This window comes from Daldinia vernicosa (assembly GCF_022497035.1).
Source record: "Daldinia vernicosa strain CBS 139.73 unplaced genomic scaffold F5Y00scaffold_36, whole genome shotgun sequence".
Taxonomy (NCBI): domain Eukaryota; kingdom Fungi; phylum Ascomycota; class Sordariomycetes; order Xylariales; family Hypoxylaceae; genus Daldinia; species Daldinia vernicosa.
Window position 1 is genome coordinate 11306 of NW_025953952.1, and position 26954 is coordinate 38259.

The 26954-nt window shown below is 47.1% G+C and overlaps 11 protein-coding genes across 11 annotated transcripts; 7 read left to right on the forward strand and 4 right to left on the reverse strand.

Annotated features, from left to right (window-relative positions):
* The first annotated feature begins 414 nt into the window (after window positions 1-414).
* F5Y00DRAFT_241848 (uncharacterized protein) lies at window positions 415-2611 on the forward strand. The gene is made up of 4 exons (XM_048008417.1): window positions 415-870; window positions 941-1018; window positions 1091-1936; window positions 1992-2611. The coding sequence occupies exons 1-4, from the start codon at window positions 715-717 to the stop codon at window positions 2367-2369; spliced, it is 1458 nt and encodes a 485-aa protein (XP_047863080.1). The 5' UTR covers window positions 415-714; the 3' UTR covers window positions 2370-2611.
* A 908-nt stretch (window positions 2612-3519) lies between these two features.
* Window positions 3520-5731, reverse strand: F5Y00DRAFT_241853 (benzoate 4-monooxygenase cytochrome P450). The gene is made up of 8 exons (XM_048008418.1): window positions 5287-5731; window positions 4865-5227; window positions 4728-4811; window positions 4527-4666; window positions 4311-4478; window positions 3985-4234; window positions 3615-3897; window positions 3520-3556 (listed from the first exon to the last, which is right to left on the reverse strand). The coding sequence occupies exons 1-7, from the start codon at window positions 5569-5571 to the stop codon at window positions 3715-3717; spliced, it is 1473 nt and encodes a 490-aa protein (XP_047863081.1). The 5' UTR covers window positions 5572-5731; the 3' UTR covers window positions 3520-3556; window positions 3615-3714.
* Window positions 5732-5809: 78 nt separating this feature from the next.
* Window positions 5810-8243, forward strand: F5Y00DRAFT_241855 (aromatic prenyltransferase). Its single transcript, XM_048008419.1, has 2 exons — window positions 5810-7422; window positions 7527-8243. Exons 1-2 carry the CDS (start codon window positions 6152-6154, stop codon window positions 7663-7665), a joined length of 1410 nt encoding a protein of 469 aa, XP_047863082.1. The 5' UTR covers window positions 5810-6151; the 3' UTR covers window positions 7666-8243.
* Window positions 8244-8265: 22 nt separating this feature from the next.
* F5Y00DRAFT_241857 (FAD/NAD(P)-binding domain-containing protein) lies at window positions 8266-10652 on the forward strand. Its single transcript, XM_048008420.1, has 4 exons — window positions 8266-8826; window positions 8881-9541; window positions 9593-9753; window positions 9811-10652. The coding sequence occupies exons 1-4, from the start codon at window positions 8698-8700 to the stop codon at window positions 10639-10641; spliced, it is 1782 nt and encodes a 593-aa protein (XP_047863083.1). The 5' UTR covers window positions 8266-8697; the 3' UTR covers window positions 10642-10652.
* A 65-nt stretch (window positions 10653-10717) lies between these two features.
* On the reverse strand, window positions 10718-12922 carry F5Y00DRAFT_241859 (uncharacterized protein). The gene is made up of 4 exons (XM_048008421.1): window positions 12111-12922; window positions 11572-12031; window positions 11441-11514; window positions 10718-11392 (listed from the first exon to the last, which is right to left on the reverse strand). Exons 1-4 carry the CDS (start codon window positions 12334-12336, stop codon window positions 11010-11012), a joined length of 1143 nt encoding a protein of 380 aa, XP_047863084.1. The 5' UTR covers window positions 12337-12922; the 3' UTR covers window positions 10718-11009.
* A 705-nt stretch (window positions 12923-13627) lies between these two features.
* Window positions 13628-14920, forward strand: F5Y00DRAFT_122027 (putative cinnamoyl-CoA reductase). Its single transcript, XM_048004064.1, has one exon. It carries the CDS (start codon window positions 13777-13779, stop codon window positions 14794-14796), a length of 1020 nt encoding a protein of 339 aa, XP_047863085.1. The 5' UTR covers window positions 13628-13776; the 3' UTR covers window positions 14797-14920.
* On the reverse strand, window positions 14921-17034 carry F5Y00DRAFT_122026 (uncharacterized protein). The gene is made up of 4 exons (XM_048004063.1): window positions 16853-17034; window positions 16174-16790; window positions 15983-16117; window positions 14921-15930 (listed from the first exon to the last, which is right to left on the reverse strand). Exons 1-4 carry the CDS (start codon window positions 16938-16940, stop codon window positions 15046-15048), a joined length of 1725 nt encoding a protein of 574 aa, XP_047863086.1. The 5' UTR covers window positions 16941-17034; the 3' UTR covers window positions 14921-15045.
* A 345-nt stretch (window positions 17035-17379) lies between these two features.
* Window positions 17380-19200, forward strand: F5Y00DRAFT_271283 (MFS general substrate transporter; the record flags this gene model as incomplete). The annotated part of the gene is made up of 4 exons (XM_048012768.1): window positions 17380-17550; window positions 17625-17706; window positions 17771-18628; window positions 18692-19200. The coding sequence occupies 4 exons, from the start codon at window positions 17380-17382 to the stop codon at window positions 19198-19200; spliced, it is 1620 nt and encodes a 539-aa protein (XP_047863087.1).
* Window positions 19201-20448: 1248 nt separating this feature from the next.
* On the forward strand, window positions 20449-23590 carry F5Y00DRAFT_241867 (subtilisin-like protein). The gene is made up of 3 exons (XM_048008422.1): window positions 20449-21888; window positions 21958-23434; window positions 23490-23590. Exons 1-2 carry the CDS (start codon window positions 20567-20569, stop codon window positions 23336-23338), a joined length of 2703 nt encoding a protein of 900 aa, XP_047863088.1. The 5' UTR covers window positions 20449-20566; the 3' UTR covers window positions 23339-23434; window positions 23490-23590.
* A 266-nt stretch (window positions 23591-23856) lies between these two features.
* F5Y00DRAFT_271287 (glycoside hydrolase family 79 protein) lies at window positions 23857-25732 on the forward strand (the record flags this gene model as incomplete). The annotated part of the gene is made up of 4 exons (XM_048012769.1): window positions 23857-23999; window positions 24061-24428; window positions 24493-24849; window positions 24909-25732. The coding sequence occupies 4 exons, from the start codon at window positions 23857-23859 to the stop codon at window positions 25487-25489; spliced, it is 1449 nt and encodes a 482-aa protein (XP_047863089.1). The 3' UTR covers window positions 25490-25732.
* On the reverse strand, window positions 25195-26516 carry F5Y00DRAFT_241871 (uncharacterized protein). Its single transcript, XM_048008423.1, has 2 exons — window positions 26007-26516; window positions 25195-25916 (listed from the first exon to the last, which is right to left on the reverse strand). The coding sequence occupies exons 1-2, from the start codon at window positions 26164-26166 to the stop codon at window positions 25756-25758; spliced, it is 321 nt and encodes a 106-aa protein (XP_047863090.1). The 5' UTR covers window positions 26167-26516; the 3' UTR covers window positions 25195-25755.
* Between the last annotated feature and the right edge of the window lie 438 nt (window positions 26517-26954).

Consider the following 26954-nt stretch of genomic DNA (forward strand, 5'->3'; position numbering starts at 1 on the left):
TTAATTTATAATATATAATATGTTAATAAAAAATTATTAAATTAAAATAAATAACGTTTATAAAAATAATTAAATTAATATAAAATATTATAATAATTAAAAATAATTATTTAATAAAAAAAAAGATAATATAAATTTATTATTATTAAATATAAATTATTATTTATAAAAACTTATAAATTTATAAATAAAAAATATATATAAAATTATAAATAATTTCTTAAATAAATTCCTTTTCTTTTATTTAATAAATTAATTAATATTATAAGACTTATCTTAATATATATTATTATAGTGATAATATATTACAAATCCTTATATTAAGGTACTAAAAGGCACAGGCTGAATAGAATAAGGTCTCGGGTACGGCGGAGTACCTGTTAGCACTTGCGCAGTTACTCTGATTGATACTAAGGGAAAGTTAGTGTCCTGTCGCGATCCGAAAATCCATGTTGCGATCAACAATGTCAGCAACTTCTTCCCCTCTTCAACATCTTGAATTAACATCTCAAACGACTGTGACCCATACTTGGGAATCCTGTATGTAATGGGAGGCTGACTTAAAGCTACTCACAGTCTCTTACTCCCGTCCAATTATCATTTAGAGTCTAGCTATCGTTTAAACCCCCCTTGTCCTGATAGTCGAAACACGGTTCCCTCCAGGGGTTCGATCCGGACCAACCTTGGACCCAGAGTGTGGCCCCGAAACGTAATATGTCAAGACTGCGGCTCCTTCAGAAAGCGAAGATGGCTTCATCTTCTCTTTTACCTACATTTTTGCTGGTTTTAGCTGCATTACCTATGGCTTCCGCACACGATCACAGCTCTACGCATATTGAGGATGGCCAGGCCATTTCGGTTGATCCGATCGTACGTCCCACTAATTAGTCAAAATCGATTTGGCTGTGGCGGAAGCGCCGGAAACTGATGGTTTATACAGGACACGACGTTATGGATTCATATCTTCATACAGATGTTTGCTTGGGGCATCATCTTCCCCTTAGGGATGGTTCTTGGGGTATGCTCATCTCATATACTCGAACTCCCCTCACCCATCGATCTGAATTCTAACTAGATTCCCCATTTTTAGATCGTCAAATCCCGATGGCACGTCCCTGTTCAGGTACTCGGCACAGCACTAGCGATCGTCGGATATGCCTTAGGTCATATGCACGGCGGCCGCGAATTTCAGCATTCCAACGTCCACTCCAAGTTCGCATCGCCGATTTCGCTATTACTCTTCTTCCAAATTCTCATGGGCATTTACCTGAAGCTACACCTCGAGAAGGGTATAAATGGGAAGATCAGACGGTTCGTGAAGATCGGGCATGGCATAGTTGGCAAGGCGTTGCCCGTCCTCTCATGGACGCAGATGCTTTTCGGCGGTATTACGGCTCTCGGTTTCTGTCAGGGTGACCACCTCGGCCAATGCCTAGCACATTTTATCATGGGAAGCGCTTTCATCGCTTACGGGATCCTCTTAACGCTGCTATTGCTGGTTGGGCAGCTTTGGTTAAGACGTACCGGACGTTCTCAGGAGTTCTTCGACAGCGCCGTCATCGCTGCTTGGGGAGTAGTTAATACCTTCACCGAACACCGATGGGGAACGGAATGGGTCAAGAACGACTGGCAGCATACTACAATGGGTATAATCTGGTGGTCCGCTGGATTGGCCGGAGTTTGGTTAAGCAAAGACCGTGATGGCCGACCTCAACGCAACTTCATCCCAGGTTTCGTCCTTTTAATCACCGGATGGGCGATGAGTGCTCATCCCCAAGAGTTGATGATTAGCGCTGAAACCCATAAGATGTTCGGATATACCCTCATGGCGGCTGGTGTCACACGTATCATTGAGATATCCTTTGTGCTTCGGGATCGACCTGGTTCATCCGAGGATGGCCGCGAAACAACTAGTTTCCAATACGTCCCTGTCTTTGTGAGTCTCCTAGTTCGCTATTATGAAATTTCTTCCTTGCTAACATGTATTCAAGTTGCTTTACGCTTCCGGATTCTTATTTATGGGTGCTACAGAGGAGCAGATGTCTCTAGTCGCTTCTTCAGGCATGGACCATGTTGCTTATATCTTAATATTGTATTCGCTCGCCTTCTTACTCTTCCTCTTCGTAAATGTCCTTATCGGTGTTTACGACCGGAGCAGTGCCCCGGCGCTTCCTAATAAAGAAGTAGTAAATGGTAGATTAGGACCCCGAGTAAACGGCAACATACCAGTGAGGGACGCCCAGGAGTTTGAGTTGGAAGGTTTAATGAGCGACGACGAGGATGATGTTGCAAGGCGAGTGAGAGACGACGATAGCAGCTTAAACAGCCCAAGCACTGTTGGAAAAAACAGCGATGGGGCTGTCCACTGATTATTGTCGGATTGAGTCAAGTGGAAAATCTATACGATTATAATGAGAGCCGGCTTAAAAGGAGATATATATCATTCTGGTTATTGCATAGGCCACGGGCGTTTGGACTGGGGATTTTGGGGGTAGCTCATAAACGGATTATATTTATATCAAAATGCCACGCCATTTCAAACGTTCTTTATGACTTACTTCATCGCTTCTTTTCACAAATACTGTGATTGTGGGACGTAGGTACGTAAGGTATACGGAGATGGTCAGCTACCGACCTTAGAGGTAGCTATTGAGTCAGTCTATATGTTATAAGGGCCCCTTTCATTGGCACCATCGAGTTTTCCGGAAATTTCCCATTTTCTTTCATTGCCTGAAGTCCGAACTCTATCTCCAGCTCTGTTCTCAGTGGTACATGTTACTCAATCGCCACTGCGATGAAACCCGAAGCACCAACGCCAATCTCTTTCCACAAGAGTGCCGCCAACCACTGGTCCCACGATGGCTCACAGAGCAGCAATAGACAAGACGATACCAAGGCATAAGAAACCTATTTACTTTTTTGAGTATTATTGGAATTGATGGAAGAGGCGGTATATGAGCAGTATCATAAAATGCCCCGCGTAACCGTTGTGGGCGACTTGAATTGCGATTTATCTTCCAGATCCTGATTTAACTCACCACCGGTATAACCTCTTAAGTGGCGTACGTGAGCGTGCCGCTGTAGAAAAGAAGCATAGATGATGTCGGGCGACGGCATAGGCCCGCCAGGTTAGTGATAGTTTATTATAACCCCACGTGACTCTTTTATCATATGGCAGAAGGGAGTGTAGGGCATACTGTACTACCAGGTCCCGTTTGTGAGAGTTGCAGAAGCTCGATCAGGTATCGTGATGCACTTGCGAGCATTGCTGGGTTTCGAATTCGGTCTTGTTCGGGACCGGGTGGAACTGTTGCTTTGCGCGACGATAACCATTCTTAAGCCGGAACTACGCCCCCAAGGCCATTGATTAAGTGGCGTTTTAAGTCTCGAAAGTTCGGCAGCTGGTGTACCTAAACCTGCAGCTCACGGCTTCAGTCGGCGCCACCCGACAAGCCCCTTTAACCTTAATCATCCCTTAGGAGGTACCTATCTTACTTTCATACAATTCCCTTATCATACCTGTAGCGCGACCATTACCTGCGGAACGCATGAGTGGTAAGGCAAAACCACCATATTACTTGAAAAAACGGTAAATTCTAATGAGAAATCAAAGGCACCGTATTAAAATGATATAATAAATGATTGTAAATTGTCGTTCAACTCATTAAATACGCCTCACCTAAGGTACCTTATAATATTAACCCCCAGATCCATTTATAACCGACTAATTATCATGTCCATTCCCGTCTGTTTAGTGACCCAGCTACCGTGGATTTTCCATCCCTGATCAGGATGTGCTAACGTGGCATCGTATCTTCGATAAAACTCCACCACCAACTTACTTATCATCAAGATAGCGATATTCTTTCCGATACATGTATGCGTACCGGCTCCAAACTATTCGCAAAGAGTCAAGTTAGTTCAACTCCATGACAAGTTGGAAAACATAAACACCAGGGCTGGAGGGTATTGGTTTAGGCTTACAGAGAATAGACACCGGCTCATCTCTAGGCTTTTCTCCTCAGTGACCTCTATCCATCTCTCGGGTCGAAATTGGTCGGCATCCTCACCGTAAACTTCTTTATTATAGTGTAGGACCCAAGCGTTAACGCCGACGGTGGTCCCTCCAGGTATATGATACCCGTCTATAATAGCTCCTTCTCGCGGTGCTTTACGTTCGATGATCGTACCAGTGTTGGGATGAACGCGTAATGTTTCCTGTATGACGGCATTTCTTCAAGTAAATACCGGTGGTTAGCATTGCAGAACGTCGTGGGCAGGCGGAGAGTAGGAATGACGAGGTAGCTTACAGATAAGGGAGTTTAGCGACGACGGAGAAAGGGATTGTAGAAGAGGTTGAGTATTCGTTACTGGCGGCTATTATTTCGGCTCGGAGCTTGCTTAGGACACGAGGGTTCCGAGCAAGGTAATACCATATTGCGCGGATGGTGATTGCTAGAACATCATGTCCTGCCGTGCTGATGATGTGTAAGTACCTGGCCGTGAGAGCATGCTATAATGCTTACAGGTTGATGAATATTGCGGCTGTAAGGTCTCTTATGGAGACTTTATCCGGCTGCTCAATATGAAGGTCGAGCAGTCTGCCTAGCATGTCCGTCTGAGTCTGAGATGACTTCCTCCTAGCCTCTACCTCACTAAGCGTAAACTGGGATGCATTAATAAGCGCTAGCTCCCGTGTGCTAGTTAGTAGGGCCAAGCAGACTTACTTTTAATATTGGCTCCGCCTCTTCAGCTGGCACGAGCGATCTGAGGAAGCCCAAGAGCCATTGGAGGATAGGTGCTTGGGTAAACTGGGCATCTTAGTAAGACGGAATAGCAAGAGGACGGGCTTCAACAAACATACCAGTCCGACCATAAAGAATATTTTGTCAGAGGACTCGATAGTACCGCCCACGTCGTGACCCCTCTCTAAAAACCCCAGCTTCTTTGAGACGTTGATTTCGCTGAGGCAGTCATAGGCAAACAGATGTAGCCATACCGACATATCGAGAGTTGCAGGTCCGTCTCGAGTTTTGTCTGCTAGCTGCCTCATAAACAAGTCAATACAGCTATCTACCTGAGGTTCGAAATCCTTGACTGCAGCCTTCGTATACAGTCCCCCTATATTCCTCCTCAGAGTGGCGTGCCGTTGGACGTCTCTGAGCGAGAACAGGTTCTCAAGTGGTTCTCCATGGTAGACAGGAGCTCCTACTTCGTAAAAGTCCGACTAGTTACCGCAGATCACGATTAGCTTATGTCGATGAAGGAAGACAAGCACTCTCTTACCTTTGCAAATGCCTGCCGCGAAGCGTGAATGATCTGGAAGGCGTCCGGACTAGCAAATGATACGTGGTTGGGACCGATGCGTACGACAGGGCCATACTTCTCATGCACGCTCATATTCCAGCCGGGCATATCTTCATAGTAGACGGCGGCAAGCTTCCAAAGGTTACTAAAGCTTGCGACGAATGGCCCGGGAACGGAGTTTAACTGTTTCCGGTACCTGGTATACAGGAGTTGGAAATAAACGATCAAAACGATCGCCCCGAGGGTAAATGAAACGAGTGCCATTCTTGCTGTGGAGGCTCGCAGTTGGCGTATGCGGGTTTGGGAGCTCCTTTAGCACGTCTAGAGACTATTAAATAATACCTACGCGCGGCAGGATTCCTAGCCGTAGTGCGATCTTATATGCCGAGTACCATGATCCTTCGGCGGGATACCTTGTCGCATGTAACCAGGATGCGGACTATTGCCGTATTCACTTTAAACGCGACTGGTGATGGTTGTGGGTATCATATGGATTTATTTTTAGCTTCCTTCGCTTGTGGCTCAGTTAGGCATCTTTTAGGTATCTTGGCCATGGTTGGCCACTGTCTCCACGTACATAGTATATGATCTTGAATACATTGCCTTAGGTACGTAGCAGTAGGAGTTGGGCCTAGACAGTAGCGCATCCAGGACTTGGGCCGTAAATAATACCTGATGATGCATATATCTTACCCAGCTCTTCCCCAGCTGGCTGGGGTTATAGGTAAAATGACGGCAATGGTTTTAGCATTAGGAGACCTACGAGTATAATCTACCCGTTGCGGTGCAAGTTGACGACTATCTATCTATTCACTCTCCGCTGCTAAGCTTCATCTTCATCACAATGGCTCATATGCACATTTCTATGACGAGCAGCCCGTTAAAGGGGTTTATCCATCCATTCCTTTCGTATTTCTTCTACCTTCATAACCTTGTATTACGGATAAACGGTCAGAAGCAGACCCAGATAGTTACGAAAACCTCATACCCGACGACTGCAGCGTTCCGGAGGGTAGACTCAGAAGCTCATCTTGACCTGGATTACCATGCACGGTACTGGTGGAAATCCTCGGGGTACGCACTGGCTGTTCTGCTCGACAAGGCGGGATACTCTAGCCATGCGCAATATGACATATTAAAATTCGTTAAGGCGATTACACCCAGCCTAGGCGCCGCTTACACACCCGGAAGGCAGCGATGGAAGAGCTTCATGACAGATGATCACAACCCCATAGAGTTAAGCTGGGACTGGCGTACGGGTGGTAAATCGCCCAAGATACGATTTTCCATCGAACCCGTCGGAGTTCACGCGGGGACTTATCTCGATCCCAATAACCAGTACGCAGCCTCTAGGCTCCTAGACTCGATGCTGCAGCTACTCCCTGAAGCAAACATGGAGTGGCTTGCTCACTTCCGGCTAAGGCTAAGCGGCGAGGAGGCAACGGGTTCAGTAGAAGGTCACCAGTCCAAGGAGTTTTACGCCTTTGACTTGGGAGAGGAGGGCGTGATAAGTAAAGCATACTTCTTCCCCGGATTCAAGGCGAGGGCAACACGGCGGTCCAACTTTGATGTCATATCCGACACGATCCGGACGGCGCCTGGCAGCTCACCGGAGAAGCTTCAAGCTCTAGAGGTGTTCCAAGAGTACGTCTGTGATCCGTCGAGTCCGCAGCTAGAAATGGACATGCTAGCCATAGATCTCATCGATCCAGCCGAGTCCCGCTTCAAGATCTACTTTCGAATCCGCGATACCAGCTTTGCCTCGGTTAGGGCTGCTATGACTTTGGGGGGTCGTGTTCGGATACCGGACATGGAGCGAGGCCTAGAGGATCTACGGTCGATATACCACGCATTATTGGGCAAGGGTACGAATCAAGATGCTGATGACGTACAACTCCCCGCTAAGGATCATCGAACTGCTGGCATCCTCTACAATGTGGAGTTCAAGTACGGAAGCAAAAGCCCCAAGGTCAAGGCTTACTTGCCTGTCCGGCATTACGCACGAAGTGAAGAAGCCGTCATGTCGGCGGTTGATGTGCATCTGCGTCAGCGAGGAGCCAGCCCCCTGTCTAGAGTAAACATGGTTAACTACAGGAGTGCTATGGGGACAATCTTGTAAGTATTGTGCCTAACCCAACCTTTACAATGCAGCTCATCATCGCTTTCTTTTTCCTTTCTCGTTATTCTCTGTTACCCTGCCACTACTAACAGAATGGCAGCTCGCGAGAAGCGTTAAGGGCGCGCAGCGGACTACACACCTACATCGGATGTTCGGTAGAGGCAGGTGGCGAGCTACGCCTTGTTTCGTACATTAATCCTCGCCAATTGAAGTTTGCCCATGCGCCCGAGGAGATCTAAGCTGCATGGATAGCGAGATTGAGTTGCCCAATTACACTATGAGAATTGGGTTGTTCTATTTTCGTTATCCTTGCAAGGTCTCCATTACCTATCCATTCTCTAGTGTAGTGTATTCTCCATCCTTCATTCTCCCTTCTCCATCAGGTACAGGGGTAACAGGGGTAACAGGGGGCTGACGATGGGATTCAACGGCTGATCCATCCCTGCATCCTGCATACATACACTACACTAAAACGACCAAAGACATCCATCCCCTGAGCTCTCAGCCCTATGGGTTGCCATCTGCCGTGTCACCTTCTCTACCTGGTCTTACTATGCATATGGTAACCTTCTCCAACCTCGCTCCGGGGCCTAGGCCTTTTCACGTGGGCTGACATGGGGGCTCGTAAACTATTCCCACATCGGTAGTCCCCGCTCGTGAGTTGGTACCAACAATAGCATACATCCTGTTTTTTTTTTTTCTTAGTTCCGGGCAAGGCAAGGCGTAACGGGTTTAGCTACGGGCTTAGCTTCCATGATTCCCCATGTAGATATCTACTTTTATATCGTGTTTTGGATTGAGGAAGGTTACAATATACAATTATCATCAAATTTCGCAAGCAGTGTAACTAGCAAGCATCATTATATCTACATAAGCATCTACCGCTTGTGGCTGAATTTTTATGGAACCATGACGCCTGATTAACCACCCGTTAACATTCCAGGATTTCGGGGCATTTTCTTCATGTAGGTGCCGGCTCAACCAATGCCATACTATACCTGGTAGATATACCGTGAGGATTGTTTACCTTGTCGAATCCTTTTTACCTAGGATATTGATCGTAAACTGGCTGACTGGCGCCATCAACATGAATCTAATCCTGTACGGCCCTAGTAGGCTTCGTTACGATATGTATATGAAATTGCTACGCCGCCTTGAGAGGTATTTGTAGGGTTTAATACCACATAACTAACTCGTATAAACCGATTCGTAAAGGGTGTAAGTAAGTACCTATTCGTTCGTCAGCTTTAGCCTAGGTATACGAGACAATCATGGATCCATTACGCGAGGAAGCCATCTACAATGAACGCCATGTCAAAATAATATGTGTCGGAGCGGGTGCATCAGGGCTATGCTTGGCGTACAAGCTTCAACGGTCGTTTAGGTCTTATTCTCTAACGGTTTGAAACATGATGTAAACACGAGATGACATCAAAATTCTAATGAGTCTTTAGATATACGAGAAGAATCCGAGCGTAGGCGGCACATGGTATGAGAACAGGTACCCGGGGTGTGCTTGCGATGTGCCTTCGCACAACTACGTCTACTCTTTCGAACAGAAGCCCGACTTTTCCTCTGTTTACGCCGGTTCGGATGAGATCCAAAAGTACTTTGAAGACTTCGCGAATAAGTACGACTTAAACAAACACATTGAGCTATCCCATGCCGTCCAGAAGACTACGTGGGTAGAGGAAACGGGACAATGGCAGGTTGAAGTCAAGAACTTGAACACCGGAAAGGTTATCCATGATTCCTGTCACATCCTGATCCACGCCTGTGGCTACCTTAACAAGCCATCATGGCCGAAGCTCCCCGGAATCGACGATTATAAAGGTGTCAAGGTCCATAGCGCAGACTATGACAGGAGTATACCACTCGATGGTAAAAACGTGCTGCTCATCGGGGCCGGGTCCTCGGCCGTACAAATACTGCCCGCGATTCAACCTATCGTCAAGAATGTCACCATCTTCATTAGATCCCCCACGTGGGTCCTCCCAGACATTTCTACCGAGGCTGGACAGTTCACTCAAGAGGAGATTGAGAAGTTCAAGAAGGAGCCGGAGACCGTCTTGGAGTTGCGACAAACCAACGAAAGGACTATGAATAGTATTTTCAGTATGTCTTCTTAATATGGATGGCAGTGCTCGTCAGTAACCATAGAGATAGGTCTTTACCTCAAAGGTACAGTGTTGCAGGAGCAATGCAAGACTCTGCTTAAAGGTGAGATGGAGAAGATATTCGACGACGAAGAGTCTCGGAAGAAATTGATACCCAACTTCGCGGTCGGTTGCAAGCGAGTGATTCCATCCGGCTTCAGATATCTTAGAGTAAATTACCTACGTACTACTTCTTGAAGAGATCCTGCTAAATTAAGTTGTAAAAAGGCACTCAAAGAAAAAAACGTGACAGCTGTATACAGCGGTGTTGAATCCTTCACATCTACCGGTGTTATCAGCAACGAGGGGTCTAGCTACGACGGCGATGTGATAATCTGCGCCACGGGCTTCGACACGTCGTATATATCTCATTACCCTATCTATGGTCCCGAAGGACGCAACTTACAAACGGAGTGGGCCGAGTCCATCATGGGGTACATGGGTGTGGGCGCGTCCGAGTTTCCCAACACATTTACGCTCCTAGGCCCTTACACACCGGTCTCTAACGGTCCTACACTTATTGCCATCGAAGCCCAAGCAGATTATATTTGCTCGTTCATCGATCGCTACCAAACAGAACCAATCCACAGTATGGCACCGAAAGTAGCTGCCTGTGCCGATTTCAAAGCACACGTAGCTAGCTTCATGGATAAAGCCGTGTGGACTGATAACTGCCGAAATTCACACAACAATCATAAGGTAGGTGGGCGCGTGCCGACTACTTGGCCCGGAAGCACGCTACATTACCTCGAGGCGATCCGCGAGCCTCGTTGGGATGATTGGGAGGTCAAGTATGCCGGGAACAGGTTCAGTTGGTTGGGCAACGGAATTTCTCAGACGGAGTGGGATCCTACGGCAGACTTGGGGTATTACATTCGACAGAATGACGACGGCGTGTGGAACAGTCGATGGAAGCGTACCGCATCAATCAATAAGAGCGGAAGTATGCCACCGAGAATATTACACCGCCAAGCAAAATTGGCCGTCACAGCGCCGACTGACAAGCCGGAGCCGGAAGAGGCGAAGGTAGTAGTGCAGGCGGCGGCAGAGAGCTCATAGATAGAGATAGTAAATTATAAGATGTTTAGTTATATATCTACCTACCTAGGTATCTTTATTCCTATCCTTGTTTTCTCTACGTAGACGCTTCAGCTTCTATAGTATGAGCTTCGCATGTTTGGTATTAAGTACCTAAATAGCGATGATTCAGTTAAACCATGGGCCTTGGGCTTAAAACCTTGAAGTACTTTGAAAGGATCTTAAGACATGTCCACGTTTAGAAATCCACTCTAGATTCATACCAAGCCAGAGATTTTTATATACTTTCGGATGCTTTACATACAGAGATGCCACCATCTCTAAGTCCGTTAAAAGTACCAGCATAAAAAAAGAAAAATAACCCCACCAATTCCCGCCCGAAAATCACATCAAGGATAAGACCGATCGAAATCCCTCCGAATTTCGATATTGGTCTCTACGCGAATTTCGCTTTTGCTCAGATCCTTCCCGTAAGGATCGCGGCCGAAGTGTGCGGGTGGTATCGTAGGCCGAAGCGGAATCTCACCTTGGCTCCGTAGACCAATCTCGTCGTCGGCCACGATACTAGCATAGTGGCTATTGTAGTACTTGCCTAGGTGCATCTTATTGGTTTGATGCGCGTAAGTGCCTCCAGCATTGTCCGATGCATTTAGGACGCGCTTTTTGACGAAATGCGGTAGGCGGGCAAGGAGTGGCCGTAATCCTATTAGACAAGCGGCCGAGAAGTACATGCCACATTCGATTGCCGTCCATGAAAATGCCTCGTCGGCAACTACGCGGGGTTAGCAGGCGGGCTCAAAACGAGTCGGGGCCTCCTTACATGTTGGGTCAGTCATAATCACATCCGCCTGGATATAGAACACGCTGGTACGCACGCACGAGGCTATCAAACCGCTGAGGAAGATGTAAGCAAGATGCCGACGGGTAGGGGGAAATTAAGTGGCTACTTACATACTGCCTGTCAGGCAGACAGACGCAATACCAGCTTTTCGCCCGACAGAGGCCTTTATTCCCCAGACGGTTCTAATGGGTAGAATCATAATCATGACGTCGCCTATGATGTTGGGGAAGTTGGTAAGTTGGTACCATAGTATCTGGTTGAAGCATCTGCCGCCCTCGATGTTCTTGTCCCAGGTAAACGCAAGGGGCGTACATTCGAGCTGAGCAGCGATGATGGTGGCGAGGCAATTCGCGACCAAGAAGCCTATGACGCCCCAGCAAGCAGCTCGCGCCCATTTGTCGGTAAAGATGCGTAGGTACAAGATGACTACAGAGACTCGGGATAGCATATTGGACGGGACGTAGAACCAATCCAAGAGATACAGCAGCAGAAGATATTTGGTCACTTTGTTGGGATCCTCCATTACCACCGCCACGGTATGTCTACCAAGCCCAGCCTGTTTTACCTCAGCTGTCGTAGAGCAATTAGCATGATAACCATGGGGCGAAATATGCATACAGTCGAGAAAAGAGTAGAGTTCTCAACTTACCATACAGGCTCCCACACAATGCCAGCAAGAATATATAAGCTGGAATTAATACATGGTCGTCCCATCCTCGCTGTGCTGTTGTCAAGCTTCTTGCCCAAAGTCGCAGCCCAAAAAGGATTGTGGTTATAACGAGAATAGTGGTAACAGCAGCAATCACTCGCCCGCCGTGGTCTTCTTCCAGATACCCAGGTGGAAACTGGTCTGGCGAAGGTGGTGGCGCCGCCATATTTGATGCTACCTAGTCCTAGAAGACTCTCTCGGTTGTGTTTTTAATCTGTTGGTGATAACACAATTGCTTGGTTCGGTTGGAACTTGTGTAAGGCTTCTAGTGTTTTTCGACCAACTACTGCAACACTTGTACGTCTTGAGAAAATTAATGGGCTTGCTGACAGATGAGTACCAACAGGCTGACGGCTTGATTAATAGGTACACGACTACACGTAGGTATAACGGAAAACGGTAGGACAGTCCCTAGGTTAGGAGGGGAGGACGAATCGAGATCGCGTAAGCGACGCCGAAGCATTTAAAGGACCAAATCATATTCGAGATACCTAACCACCTAAGAACATCTAAGATCATCCAAGTCCATCCTTTCATGCCTTCTTCGCGTTAGATGATACGATTACAGCGTCACGAAGTGAATCCTTCTGATGCGATGGTATTGTACAAGTCGGCCAGACTCCTCCAATGCCTCTAAGCACGCATACGATAGTGAATCCTTCGAGGGTGATAATGCTACTCGGTGTTGCAGCGCTTATAACTAGGGCAGCCTAGGGGTGGGCTCAAATCGCTAAAATTAGGATTGGAGATGGAGACGAGTTCAAAGAGGGAAAGTCTAGAGTAAAGTGGCGAAGACAAGGGACAAGGGACAAGGGCAAGGATAAAGGGGAGGGGGGTAGGGTATATAGAGGGGGACGTGGGGACGAAACGTGGTTTTCCTATTATAGCTTTGACATGATTTGAAACACAAAACTCGGATAATAAATGTAAAAATAAATGATTGATTAACTACCTGTTTTAGTTAAATCTTGGACATCTCATATTTCATTCCGATTAAGAAGCTCCTATACTATACACTAGTGATGAGATGCTGAAGATGAGGTATATACATAGTATATCATAGTATATCTGTTAGGTAATATAATGAGAATATAGGACAATGTAAGCCACCCACTATTATTCGAGTTGACCCAATAAAGAACGATGCCCGTACCAGGCACAGCAACAGCACCTCATCATCCTTGAAGCATGTGCCGGACCCCTCGATCGATGTACCACAGCGGCGTGGCTGCGTATAGTAGCTGCATAGCTGCGCCGCCAGATGTTACCGAGGGGTCCCTTTCCGTTGGAAGGATGAGCATAGGGCATACGATATACAATATTTCCTAAACAAGGGAGTCATTAAAAGCGTTGCAGTTGCACACCAATATGTCAGAGCTTCTTCTCCTGCCTCTCGCTATCGCTCCCCCTTTTTCGAGTCCTATATTCCCTCATTCGTATTCCTACATAGAGTAAACGAGTTAAGCGATATCCAGGGTGTTAGACTATCTAATAACGAACCCTTTCCAGCAGGCTACCTAGGACTCAACCACCACCGTCGCAGTAAAGAGCCCAGTACATCCAAACTACATATCAGATATATACTTCAGATACAAAACAAAACACGATGGCAGCGACGATTCTTATCACGGGGTCTACTGGCCTGATCGGTTTTCGCATCCTTCTCGCCGCCCTCGCCGCTGGCCACAATGTACGTTATACGGTCAGATCAGAAGACAAAGCCAAAGTAGTCGCCTCAAACCCTGCTGTTCAAAAGCTCGCGCCTGGTGAACGCCTCTCCCCGGTCATCATACCCGACCTCACCGTCGAAGGCGCCTTTGATTCAGCCCTGCAAGGTGTCACGCACATCATCCACGCCGGCTCGCCCGTACCCGTGCCGAGCTACGAGCCCACAACAGAGATATTCCAGCCGACGATAAAAATATCTTCGGGCCTGCTCTCGTCCGCGCTTAAAGCGCCCAGCGTGAAGCGCGTCATCATAACTTCATCCATCGTCGCGAATCTCGGCGCCGTGCCGCCTCCCACCGCCGTCTCGGCGAAAACGCGCGTTCCGCTACCCGACCCCGTCCCCACCACTTTCGACAACGTCTTTGAGGCGTACGTGCTGGGCAAGATAGTCGAGCTGCATAACTCGGACGAGTTCGTCAAGAAGCACAGTCCTCATTTTACCGTATCCCACGTGGTGCCCGGATACGTCTTCGGCCGCAACGAGCTCGCCCTCGACGCCGCTATGATGCAGACGCAGAACAGCTCCAACAACTTCCTGATGATGGGCATGGTGGGCGGAGAGCTGCCATTCCCGATCCACGGCGGCTTCGCGCACATCGACGACGTGGCGGACGCCCATCTGCGCGTGGCGTTCCTCGACCCGCAACAGGATGGACCCAAGGACTTTGGTATCGCGACGAAGGTCGACTACGGAACGATATTCGACCACGTCGCTAAGGCATTCCCCAAGGCAGTTGCAGAGGGGGTCTTCAAGAAGGGCACGGTTCCGACGTTGCCTGTTGAGTACGACTCCAGCGATGTAGAGAAGCTACTGGGCGGGAAGTTAAGAACATTTGAGAGTGCAGTAGTCGACGTCGCTGCCCAATTTCTCGAGAAGTTGGGCAAGGAAAAGGCGTGATGCGCGGAATTATATACTAGGCGGGAGAGCAATAGAGCGCAGGTTGGACATGACTGATGTTCCACCGGGCTGAGATACAATGTAAAGGATATTCAAAAATGTAAACACTCTTGAAGTATATATACTAGCCATCTATTTAGCGAGTATTTATTCTCGTAGAGTGAGCACCCAAACTTCCAATAAGCCAGACGACGTACTCAGCCCAGTTTAAGGAGGCCTTTCTCCATAAGCCGTGAACTCATGTATCTGTTAATAAGGAGGGCTCACGTCCATCTTAATTGAGATTTTATCCCGCGTAGCCCAGTTCATATAATATATAGCCAGACATCTCATATCTTCGCACCTCTTTATCAGACCTCTATCACCGTTTTGCGCTTTAAGGATCTCGCATTCCCTTTCCGTAATTACAGTCGCCATTTGGAAAGCAGTTGCCAGGAAGAAGGGAGCTGCCAATCTGCTCTCTTTGAGCACGCCATAGCCGATAGTTCGAAGTATCCTCTGCGCATAGCCCATAAGCTTGACTCGATGTCGTTCAATATTACCGTATGGATTAACAAATGTTGCATGTAGCCCCGTAGTGAGCGTCAGGGCCAGCATGTCGCTGATAAGAAGCCGAAGAAACATAGCGGCCGTACATTGGAGGGTAAAGATCTGGTATTCCCTCATCGAACGAAACGAAAGAACGGTGTCGACGACGTATCGGAGATCCAACCCCACTGTAGACCAAAACCCAGCACTCGCGTTTTGGTGGTTCGAAAGCCAGACTGCCAGTGGGGTTTCGCAGATGGCCGTGTCCCAACACGCAAGCTGCATCTCAATTCGGAATAATAATGTTTCGGCTTCGTTATACAGATTAATTAGAGTCTTTCCGCTGTCGCTGTCGCTGTAAAAAGCCACCCCGGACATATTCGCAAGTAATTGGTCATATTTGGAGGCAACGGCAGCTGTCGAAGAGACGTCCATTATTAGGTGATCCAGTGATTGGAGGTTATTTTCCAAGGTCGCGATCGGATACTTGAGTTCGTGCTGCGCTGCTCTTATTTCTAACGTAAATTCAGAGTGGATAGGGGCCTGGCCGTGTCGTGAAGAGTCAGAAAGAAAGGTTGGCCGTCTCCATGAAAGTGTTTGCAAAATCTGTCACATCTCAGCTCTGGCCACCAACCGAAAGTAACTTGAGGGGTATTACTATGAACAAGCGTGAAGCCGCCAACAGCCTCAGGTTATTATCCGAGTAGGCGTGCTCAGTACCTCTAGACATAATAGCGGCGGCCAGTCCGCGGATATGATTTTGCCACATCTTCGAAGTTGGAAACATTTCTAGCTTTGCTGAAATTAGAATAACTACATGGTTTGAGGAATATAAGGGCGTAAGCATACTTCCCAACATGCCATCACAATACAGAAGAAGACTAGATGCTGCCAATCGCCCTCTGAGAGGTTTCGAAAGCCCGAATCTGCATCATGTAACTCTGTGAGCTTGGCTGACATAGACCTCAAAGCCATGCCATATATTTTGACGCTTTGCTGTGTCGATATTAGATCGGCGTTGGCTCTTCCGAATCGAGCTTCAGCAAGTGCGTGGACGGCAAGCACTACGGGCCAGCTTGGTGACAAGTAGTGTATCGTATCTGTATAAGTCTGAGTAATAGGAATTGAAGCATAATAGTAAAACAGATCGAATATTAGATGAGGGCCACTCAGGACAGCCGGTCCAAACTCGGAGAGGAAAAAGGCAATATATAATTGCCGTCGGTCTACGTTAGGACCTTTTTGGGGACAAAAATCTGAATGCGGTATGAGAACCCCAGGAGAATAGGTCCCTGACTCTAGGGGTTCATATTCCTCTGTCCTGGCTGGCAGTTTCTTTTTTCGTTCCGAGGCCGCGACCCCTGGAGCTCGCCATCCATCACTTAGAAACACGATATCCCGTCTCCGATATCCCCGACAAACCTGTTTTCTCTCCTCGCAATTTCTGCAAGTTGGACGTCTTCCATCTATAGGTCGTATGTTAGCAGTGGAAGCAATGACAGGTAGTCACATAGCGTGAAAAACGAACCGCAACGCGTCTTGCGAGATACGCAAGTAAGACAACCCTTAGAACGGGGGACAGAGGGTAGAGATGGATCAGCTCCACAAGTAAGCATGCTGCTGGCATGAAAGGTACCTACCTACCTATCTCCTATATTTTATGATGCGACACGAGAGGCTTTGAATGGTAAACTATCGCCTTAGATTACGAGTCAGATAGAATAAGAAGGGAGTAAGAATCGTCGTTTGAAGAAAAGATACCTTTCTGGCCAATAAAAATGCTTAGTTTCGTGGTTCTAATCCCAATTTAGAAGGCTCTGCGAACCTTGTCAGGCTTCTCCTTTTATGTGATTGGTCAAGTTCCCATTCCACTTATAAGATCCATAAAGCTACCATCCTCCGTCCTCTCCTTGGGCAACATATAAAATATACGCCTCGAGATATTTTATTTTCTCTCTCTTTTTTAGGTACTCTTGACTGTCTACCTTGTCTTATATTTACAGTTTATTCTTGGCTAACTACGACTTATTATCATCTTACTTTTAAACACGGAACATGGCATCGGAAGAGAAGCCCGTACGGGTTACGGATGACCTAGATCGATGTACAGAAAACAAACACGAACAAAACCATGACCCAGCTGTCGATGCCGAGAAGCCCTTGCCGCTGGTAAATATTGTGGCTGTTGGCATCGGTTTATGGTTTGCCGTGTTCTTAGTTTCGTTGGTATGACCCCCTGCTTGACTACCTGTTCCGCTCATACAACTTCTTTAGCATACTAACTATGATTAAATGCTTAGGATCAGACAATAGTAGCCAATGCCACACCCAGCATCTCGGACGACTTCCAGAAGCTATCCGATGTGGGTTGGTACGGTAGCGGTATGTCTATCAAGCTCTTGGCGCATACACATAACCTTCTTAAATGCTAAATATAGGAAACTAGGATATCTCTTAACTACGGCAGCTTTTCAGCTCTTCTACGGAAGAGTCTATGCGAACTTCTCTATTAAATACACCTTCCTCGCTGCGATCAGCATTTTCGAGCTCGGATCCCTAGTATGTGGCCTCGCTCCAACTAGTACAGCCCTCATCGTCGGTCGTGCCATAGCCGGTCTAGGGGGGGCCGGCATCACGTCCGGTGCTATGATTATCATTGCTAGCTCTGTTCCTCTACGATTTCGCCCGATATTTGTTGGTTCCCTCGGAGCTGTCTTTGCCGTAGCGTCGGTCTTAGGGCCCATACTCGGCGGGATATTCTCAACCAAGCTCACGTGGCGTTGGTGCTTCTATATAAACCTTCCATTCGGTGGTGCCACAATAGCTGCCATCCTGGTTCTTTTAAACCCTCCAAAGCGCCCTGAGCTCGACTCCATTTCTCTGAGGGAAAAACTGAGCAAGATTGACATAGTTGGCTCCTTAATTTTCATCCCTTCCATTGTCTGTTTGTTACTAGCACTCCAGTGGGGCGGTTCGACTTATTCATGGAACGACGGCCGGATCATCGCGCTATTCGTTATATTCGCCTTATTAGGGGCTATATTTCTAATATTTGAATATTGGAAGGGTGCCGAAGCTACGTTCCCACTCCGAATTCTAACCAGGAGGAGCATGGCCGCCGCCACATGGAATTGCTTCTGTAACGGAGGAACGTCCCTCACGTTTATTTATTACATTCCTTTCTGGCACCAGGTTATTCGTGGTGTCAACGCCGTCGATGCCGGAATCGCACTACTTCCATTCGTCTTAGGAGTCGTTATCATGGCTATGATTTCGGGAGGGTTGGTCTCTAAATTTGGATACTGTAAGTCATAAACATATTATCCTTAGCATTGAATTATAGCATCTAAAGATTAACTCTTGTTAGATGCTCCGATGATGATACTTGCCTCTATTATTACCCCAGTCGGAGCAGGCCTTCTAACCACCTGGACGGTGGATGCGACCTTCTCTCAATGGGTTGGCTACCAGGCGCTGTTAGGAATAGGTTTAGGACTGGGCCAGCAACAACCCTATATGGCGATACAAACTGTCCTACCTAAGGCGGATATACCTTCGGGCACATCTATTATTTTACTTGTGCAGACAATCAGCGGGGCGATATTCGTTTCCGTGGGTCAATCTGTGCTCCAAAACGAACTAATCGAAAACCTTGCGGCGGCATTCCCTAACGGTGGTATTGATCTGCCAAACCTCGCGAATATTGGAGCAACCCAAATTCGGTCTATTACGCCGCCGCAATACCTACAGGCGGTCTTAGTGGCTTACAACCGTGCTCTAACCAAAGTCTTTACAGTTGGTCTATGCACCTCGGCGCTTACTTTGATCGGCAGTCTCGCAATAGAATGGAAGAGTGTTAAGAAATCTAATAATTAGATAGATAGTAGTTTATTACTCGTCAATGAGCTATATAGTAACTAGGCGTAGAGTAGTTGCCGGTCGCTATATGGTGTATAAACTTACCTAGGTACCTAGGTAGCATACAAGGTTAGGGATATTTCTGGAAGACATGAGAGATAGATTTAACTCACCACTCCATTTAACACTTAATTATAGTTAATATCGAGAATATATTCTCAAAGATATAGTTGCCTAAGTGCCTTCTCATTAGTAAATTCCTTTGAAGCTGCTTCCCTAAGTCAAAACTTCCTAAGTCCTGTAGCACGTTTAAAATATTCTACGATCGTGGTTCTATGTTCTCGCGCAGCCGGGTCAACCGATCTACCAACATAGAGGGCACACTTTTACGCATTTCTGAGTCAGCCGATCTGCAACTCGACACATTCGAATAGCGCAAGATAGTTCTCCTAAAGACTATCACGGCAAGTTACCCTCTTATATAGATCTTCCATCCTTTATACCCCGCACTATGGCCATTCACCCATTTTGCAGCGTTATCCGTCAGTTAGAAAGAGGACTAGAGGAACCTCATCGCATTCCTAGTCAAGAGCCTGACACTGTTCTCCTAAGCATCTTGAGATTTATAAGTGACGGCGACTATAGTCGTAACAATACGCAAACTCTTTAGCTAGCTTGCCCCCTATTCACACTACCCCCCATCCGACATCCGTCCGTATACTATATAATCCCTATTACTAACACCTAAGAAGTAGTTCACCTGACTGAGTATAAGTCTTTGCTAATGATATACGAGGTAGCTAGAAGCCTTTTCTGTTGGCTCCGAAAACCCCCATCCACCTCACGATATCCCTGAGTGAGAATACAAGGGAATACCTAAACTAATGCATTTCTATCATCAGCTATCACGATAAACAGCTACTCTCGTTCAATGATTGATGGAATAATAGACGCGAAGAATCGCGATTTATAGGCTCTCGGGTATTAATACCCCAAACCAGAAAGTCGTCACAATGAGGTCGTACAATTCGCGAGGAGTCGCAAGGTTCAATTATAGACATCTCGTGAAGAGTCTTGGCGTGGATTATATACGAGAAATTCCAACCTGGGGAGAGAATAGCCGCTGATTTGTGGGGAATTATTCTCGGTCCTTCGCACAGAACAAGGACGTCCTCCGTTTACCCATGTCCATACCGTGAAGGCCGGGCTCCGGAAAGTTCTAGCTTGGCGGCGGAATACTAAGAACCTATAGTCGTTCGATCTTGAGGTGCCATTTGGGAGCTCAGGTTTAAATAGCTCTTCGTTGGCAAGTTTCTCTGTAATGGTTACCCCTTTTGTTTGCCGTGCTACAGCAGCATAGCCGGTATTCTCAGCTTTACTCGCAATGAGAGTACAACCCGCATTGGTGGCCCTTCTCTGGGCTCAAGCTTTCGTTTCTGGTGCTGTCGCGGCCCCTAATGGCACGGCAATATCGGATGAGTCTATCGTAAAAGGGGCGTACATTGTCGAATTCGAAGACAATGAGGGTTCAGATGTATTATACCGAGATCTCAAAGCTGACGGCATTGAGGTGGAGCACCGGATGGACTTAAAATTCCAGCTCTTTAAAGGTGCGTCGTTCCACCTCAGGGGTGATGTTGCGGATATCGAAGCCGATACGATAAAAATCGCCTCAAAACCACGAGTCAAGAATATCTGGCCAGTTCGCAAGATTGCATTTCCAAAGCCTAACACGAAGTTAACCGGAAGCAACGTGACGGAGTTCCTCCGACGTGTTAAACGACAAGAAGTCACGGATGGAATATTCACCCCTCACCTCATGACTCAGGTCGACAAGCTCCTTGCCGAAGGCTACACGGGTAAAGGTTTACGAATCGGGTTGATTGATACGGGCGTCGACTATAAGCACCCAGCCCTTGGCGGCTGTTTTGGTGAAGGATGTCTCGTTGAATACGGCTACGACTTTAACGGAGATAACGATACGTCGCCTGTTCCAATCCCGGATCCGGACCCGTACGATGGCTGCGTCGGACATGGGACTCACGTTGCGGGAATAATCGCCGCTCAGCTTAATGAGCACAACTTTACAGGGGCTGCGCCCGGAGTCAAGCTTGGCATGTATAAGGCGACGGGTTGCGGAGGGTTGACAACTAACGAGATGCTGATTGCCGGATTCAACGCCGCGTTTGAGGCTGGAAGTGACATCATCTCCTGCTCGGCCGGTGATGATTCTGGCTGGGCTTCAGACCCGTGGGCCATTGTCGCTTCGCGTATCGCTGCTGCCGGTGTTCCTGTTGTTGTGGCTCCCGGAAATTCGGGAAATTTGGGCCTGTGGTACCCGTCCACGCCGGCGTCCGGTGTCAATGTCACGGCCGTCGGCTCTGTTGAGAATATCGTTCTCCCGATGCTGATAAAAGCGGCTACCTTCACTGTTGGAAATTCAACTCGGCCCGAACGTTTCGGCCTCAGGTTTGGTAGCCCTTCTTATCAAACGAATGTTACTTTACGATTATGGCCTGCAAGCAATAATACGGCTTCGGAAACAGACGCGTGTCAGCCACTGCCTGACGATACTCCAGATCTATCCAACACGGTTTCTTTACTTCGCATGCCAACTTCAGGTTCAGAATGCACCGCCGAAATTCAGGCTGCGAATCTTGCGGCGAAGGGAAGCCAGTATTTATTATGGTATAGCCAGTCGAATAGGTAAGCCCGTGTGGTTTGAGCTTCGAATCTTCCCCTGAGTGGAGTTACCCGTAACTAAATCATAATCAGGGAAGTTCCAGATATATGGATCGCCAATGAATCCATAAAGGGTGTCGGGGCTATATCCTCTACTCAAGGCGCCGAATTTATAACGCTATTAAATGAAGGGAAAGATATCGTTGTAGATATCAACGACTGGAGTTCCGCAGGGTTATATATCCAAAATCTGGATAACCCGACCACTGGTGGATATACGAGCAGATCAAGTAGTTGGGGTCCAACCCAGGAGGTCCAAGTCAAACCTCAAGTCACAACCCCGGGTGGCGACATCCTATCGACTTATCCCTTAGCCTTGGGTGGCTACGCTGTTCTATCGGGAACCTCGATGGCAACTCCTCTACTCGCGGCTATCTTCGCACTTATATCCGAAGCCCGCGGGACCCGAGATCCTCAAGTTCTCCGTAGTTTAGTTTCTGCCACTGCGAAGCCCAAAGTCTGGTTTGACGGTGAGACCGCGCATAACAACATCCTCGCGCCAGTCGCACAACAGGGAGCGGGTATTGTTCAGGCGTGGGATGCTGCACATACATATACGATCTTCAATGAAAGCAGCATCTCGTTTAATGACAGTGACCACTTCGTCGGCGAGAGGACTTTTACGATTCAGAACACCGCCAGCGAAGATGTGACATATGTTCTTGGGCACGCAAAAGCTTTAACAACGTACACCTTCGCGGATAATTCTGGACCCGTCCTTAAAAGCACTTCATTTCCAAATCCTACCGCAGACGATTGGGCTGAAGTGAAGTTCGCCTCCGATGAGATCACAGTGCCCGCAGGCGGAACTTCCGAGGTCACGGTTATACTCTCGCCACCGCAGAATTTGAACGCAACATTGCTACCTGTTTACAGTGGTTATATAACCATCAATAGCACCAAATCAGAGTCATTAGTGCTGCCATATTTAGGTGTCCTCGGTAGCCTATACAATACTCCCGTCGTTCAGTCTGGTTATGACGGAGGGGTTTACCTTACCAATACCGACGGTCATTTCAATATTCCGGTTGCCGCAAATACCACATTTACAATTAATCGCCCCGGGAGTAACAGTAGCTCTAGTGGTGTCGTCTACCCTAAGCTCGTCGTCTATCCCACCCTAGGCGTGCCAGAACTCCGCGCCGACGTCATAGCCGTAACTGCCACAAGCCTGCCAACGACTAAATGGAAAGGGTACGAAATTATTGGTTCTCTGCCAGGTTACCCGTTATCTCTAGTTCCCCGGAATGGAGGAGGAAGCTATTTTAATGGTATACTGGATGACGGGACCATCATCCCAGAAGGCACATATAAATTCATCACTAGTGCCGTCAGGGTATACGGCGACGCTTCAAAGGAGGATGACTGGGATATCGTTGAAACGGTGCCTTTCCTACTCAAATATAAATCATAAGGCATCCTGGCGTGATAGGTAATTCATTATCAGCAGTCGACTATTGAGATTGATCATGCTATTACGACCAGCCAGCCATCTCAAAACTGTTATGAAGTATACCAATAGCGAAATCTTCCTTAGAATAGAATACTAATAGATTAACTTCTAGACCCTACAGTAAAAAGGCAATAAGGTTGAATCTCATTCGATTTCATTACTGGGTCATTGCTTATTGGTGGAAATTTATTATCACCAAGATCTATACCGTCACGTTTACCCTCCGTCATGTCCCTGCGGCTTTCGGTTTAACCCTTGAATATGTAGCAGTGCAGCTGTATAGAGAAGCGCGCATATAACATCCCCCCGGTCTACTTCTAAATTCATCCAGAGCTAATGCAAGCGATGTAGGATCCGTCACCTAATCAGGTCGACGTCTCGTTTAGATGCTCGACGTATTTAATAAATAGGCTAATAGTTGCTCAGGATATAAGTATGAGTATGATCGACATGCATGGTCTATATTTTCTATCAGCATAATGGCTTCTCATTTCGGAAATTTGATACTCTTCCTCGCTGCGATCCAAAGCGCGATCGCAGCGGTGACTTTTACCGTCCCCAAGCAGGCACACACAGGAGGATATAGATACGCACCTTTAGACCCTGCACCAGTTGGCATATCGTAAGTCATAGAGAAAAAGATTAATCTATCACCGCCATATACTCACCAAATCCCTTATTAGTTTCGAGTTCTTTGCCTTCCCATCTTATTTTTCCAATGTGACCGCCACGAACCAGTGCCTTTCCAATTGGAAAGACTTGACGGGAGTTTGGCCACCGATACGCATTGGAGGAACCACGCAAGATAGAGCCCAATATGACTCTCAAACTTCGGCCTACGTCGTGTACAGTGTTTCCAATCCAGCTGATGCGCCTGCAAGTTTGACATATGGCTCGAGCTTCTTGACCCTAGCAGGATCTTACGCGGGAAGCGTGGTAGTAGGACTGAATAGGGGTAAAAATAATATCCAAAACACGATCAATGCGGCAAAGATTGCAATTTCCGAGGTGAAGAACCTGCTTGCTATCGAACTGGGTAATGAGCCGGAGTGTACGTTCACGTACTCTGTCTCGATCTATTCATTAGTTTATCAACAAAGCTGATTCTCTCTTAGACTATTCCAGGAACGGTCAACCTATTGCTTCCGGCGGCTGGTCTCCGGCTATAGATGCGGCCTCGCAGAATAATTGGGCTTTATCGGTTGGGTCAGCCGTCCAAAAGTCGCCAATCATCCAAGCTGGCAACTCCAACGATTCTCCCCCAACCTGGGGTGCGGCGGAGTTGATCGCAACAGAAAATGCAACCGTCAAGAGCTATGTCAAGACATACGCTCATCACAATTATCCGGGAGGGAGCGTGGACTCGTTGATGAGCCATAAAAGCATCTCCAGCAATTTGCATGTCTTCGACGCCGACGTGGCAGCCGCGTTGAAGGAGGGCAAACCATACGTCTTCGGCGAGACCAACTCAGGTATATACTATCCCGATTACCCAAGTCGTGTCGTGCGATATTAATCAAACTTCTCATAGTGTCCGGAGGAGGAGCTGCTGGGGTATCACCTACCTTCGGAGCAGCGCTGTGGACCATGGATTATGTCCTCCGCGCCAGTTACAGTAATATATCAAGAACGTACTTCCACCACGGAACCGTTGGCAATTGCCAATACTGCTTCTGGGGAAGATATAGCATGGGGGCGCCTTACTATGGTGCGTATGCGGCAACTGCGTTATTAGCCAAGGCATCTTACCTCACAGCTCTCGACGACGGAACCAACAACTACGCAGCATATGTGTCATTTAGCTCCGACGGCACGCCTCTACGAGCGCTTTTATACAACTCTGATTACTTTAGTGGGAGCGGTAGCCGTTCCAGCCAATCATTTAGCATTGGCGGTTTATCGGGAAGCTCTTTAAAGGCCAAAAGACTAACGGCAGAGAGTGCCATGTCCAGAGTAGACCAAGGTGGTAAGGTCACTTATGGAGGACAGACATTTACTGACGGTAGCTGCAAAGTTGCCGGGACTGAGAGCACTGAGTCTCTATCTATTTCCAATGGGCAAGCAACTATCACGTTACAAGCTAGCGAGGCCTTGTTAATCTATTTACAATGAGTTAGCTTAGGTCATTTAACTACCTAGATTAAGCACCTAGAGTTTCAAAGCAGCCCGAAATAAGTTGCAGTCTTGACTTGTTCTAATAGTTCTATTCTATATCACTATGTCCTGATCCATTGTGTGGGATCAGCACAGTAGGAGAACCTAAGTTCGTAATAAATTCATCACGCACACTTAACATTCCTCATACCCTCGCATAGATCTCGAATACATGCTGGTGCTATATATAGCTCTGTACCTGTAGCTCCCAATGCACTAGGCGTTCAAAAGCGTTCCTTGTCCTTGACTGGGAGGTCCGAACCTGTTGTGTTCTTGTACTGGGCGCGAATATAGTCGGAGATCTGCTCATCCTTGGCTTGCTCAACAGCACTCTCGTTACTCTGGTCTCCTTGACCTAGTATGTTCTCTTGTACCCAATCAATCCCTATATGCGACATGTCAGGTATAATTCAAGTATTACGTAAATAGTTAAATTAGATAGAATGACAGCCCAGATAATGATGAACCCACGTACCTTTATCGAGGGCGTCTTCACTCTTTTCGCTGTCTTTACCACCACCAGCCATGGAGTTGAGTTTATCCATGAACCCGGTGTTGGACTTCTGCTGCTCGTTCTCTTGGGTTTTCTCGTCCTTCTCGTCCTTGTTACCCGCGATCTTATTAATGAAATCCATAATGAAAGCAATGAAAGGTAGGTAGGCTCAAAAGTAGAGGTGTTTGGAGAGGAAAGTCACGGTGCTTAGTAAAATATACCAAAGGTCTTTGTTGATTGAAGATTAGAAGAAGAGCAATTGACAGGTTGTGAAGGGTAAACCAAGAAATATATATATCAGATTGGGTATGGTGAACGTAAGTGGCGCTAGGAATAGAGCGATGTCACGTCCAAAAAACAAGGGAATCAAATTCTTGGCAGCTTTATTTGATCGCACTAGGAATGCGGTCTAAGAATGTGGTCTACGAATGATAGATGATTCTTCAAGGTCGATTTATTAATTATGTAATTTGACGAAGTAAAGTTGATGGAGATACTTCCATAGCAACAGTTTATTTACGTACCTAACAGGACCATGCTTTAGGTACCTAAGTACAATACAATACGTATTGTACCTAATTCGATGACCTAAGTCCGGCAGATAAGGTACTTAGGTACATACCCCTCCAACCCTCACAAGCAGACTTGGAAGTGTTTTGGGGTAAATCATCTACCCCGCTGCGGCTGAGGTGGGTACTACTACGTAACGTAAAGTACGTACCTATCTAAGTTAGGTATTCCGTACATACACCAACACATCGACACATCGACACATCGACACATCGACATATCATACCTTACATATAAGGTACCTATTCACGTCTTTACATCTGCAATAATAACCTGAAATATATCTTAAAAAATTCAAATGCTATTTTACAACCTGCACTGCATGGGAAATGGATATAAACTTATCCAAGATACCTACGT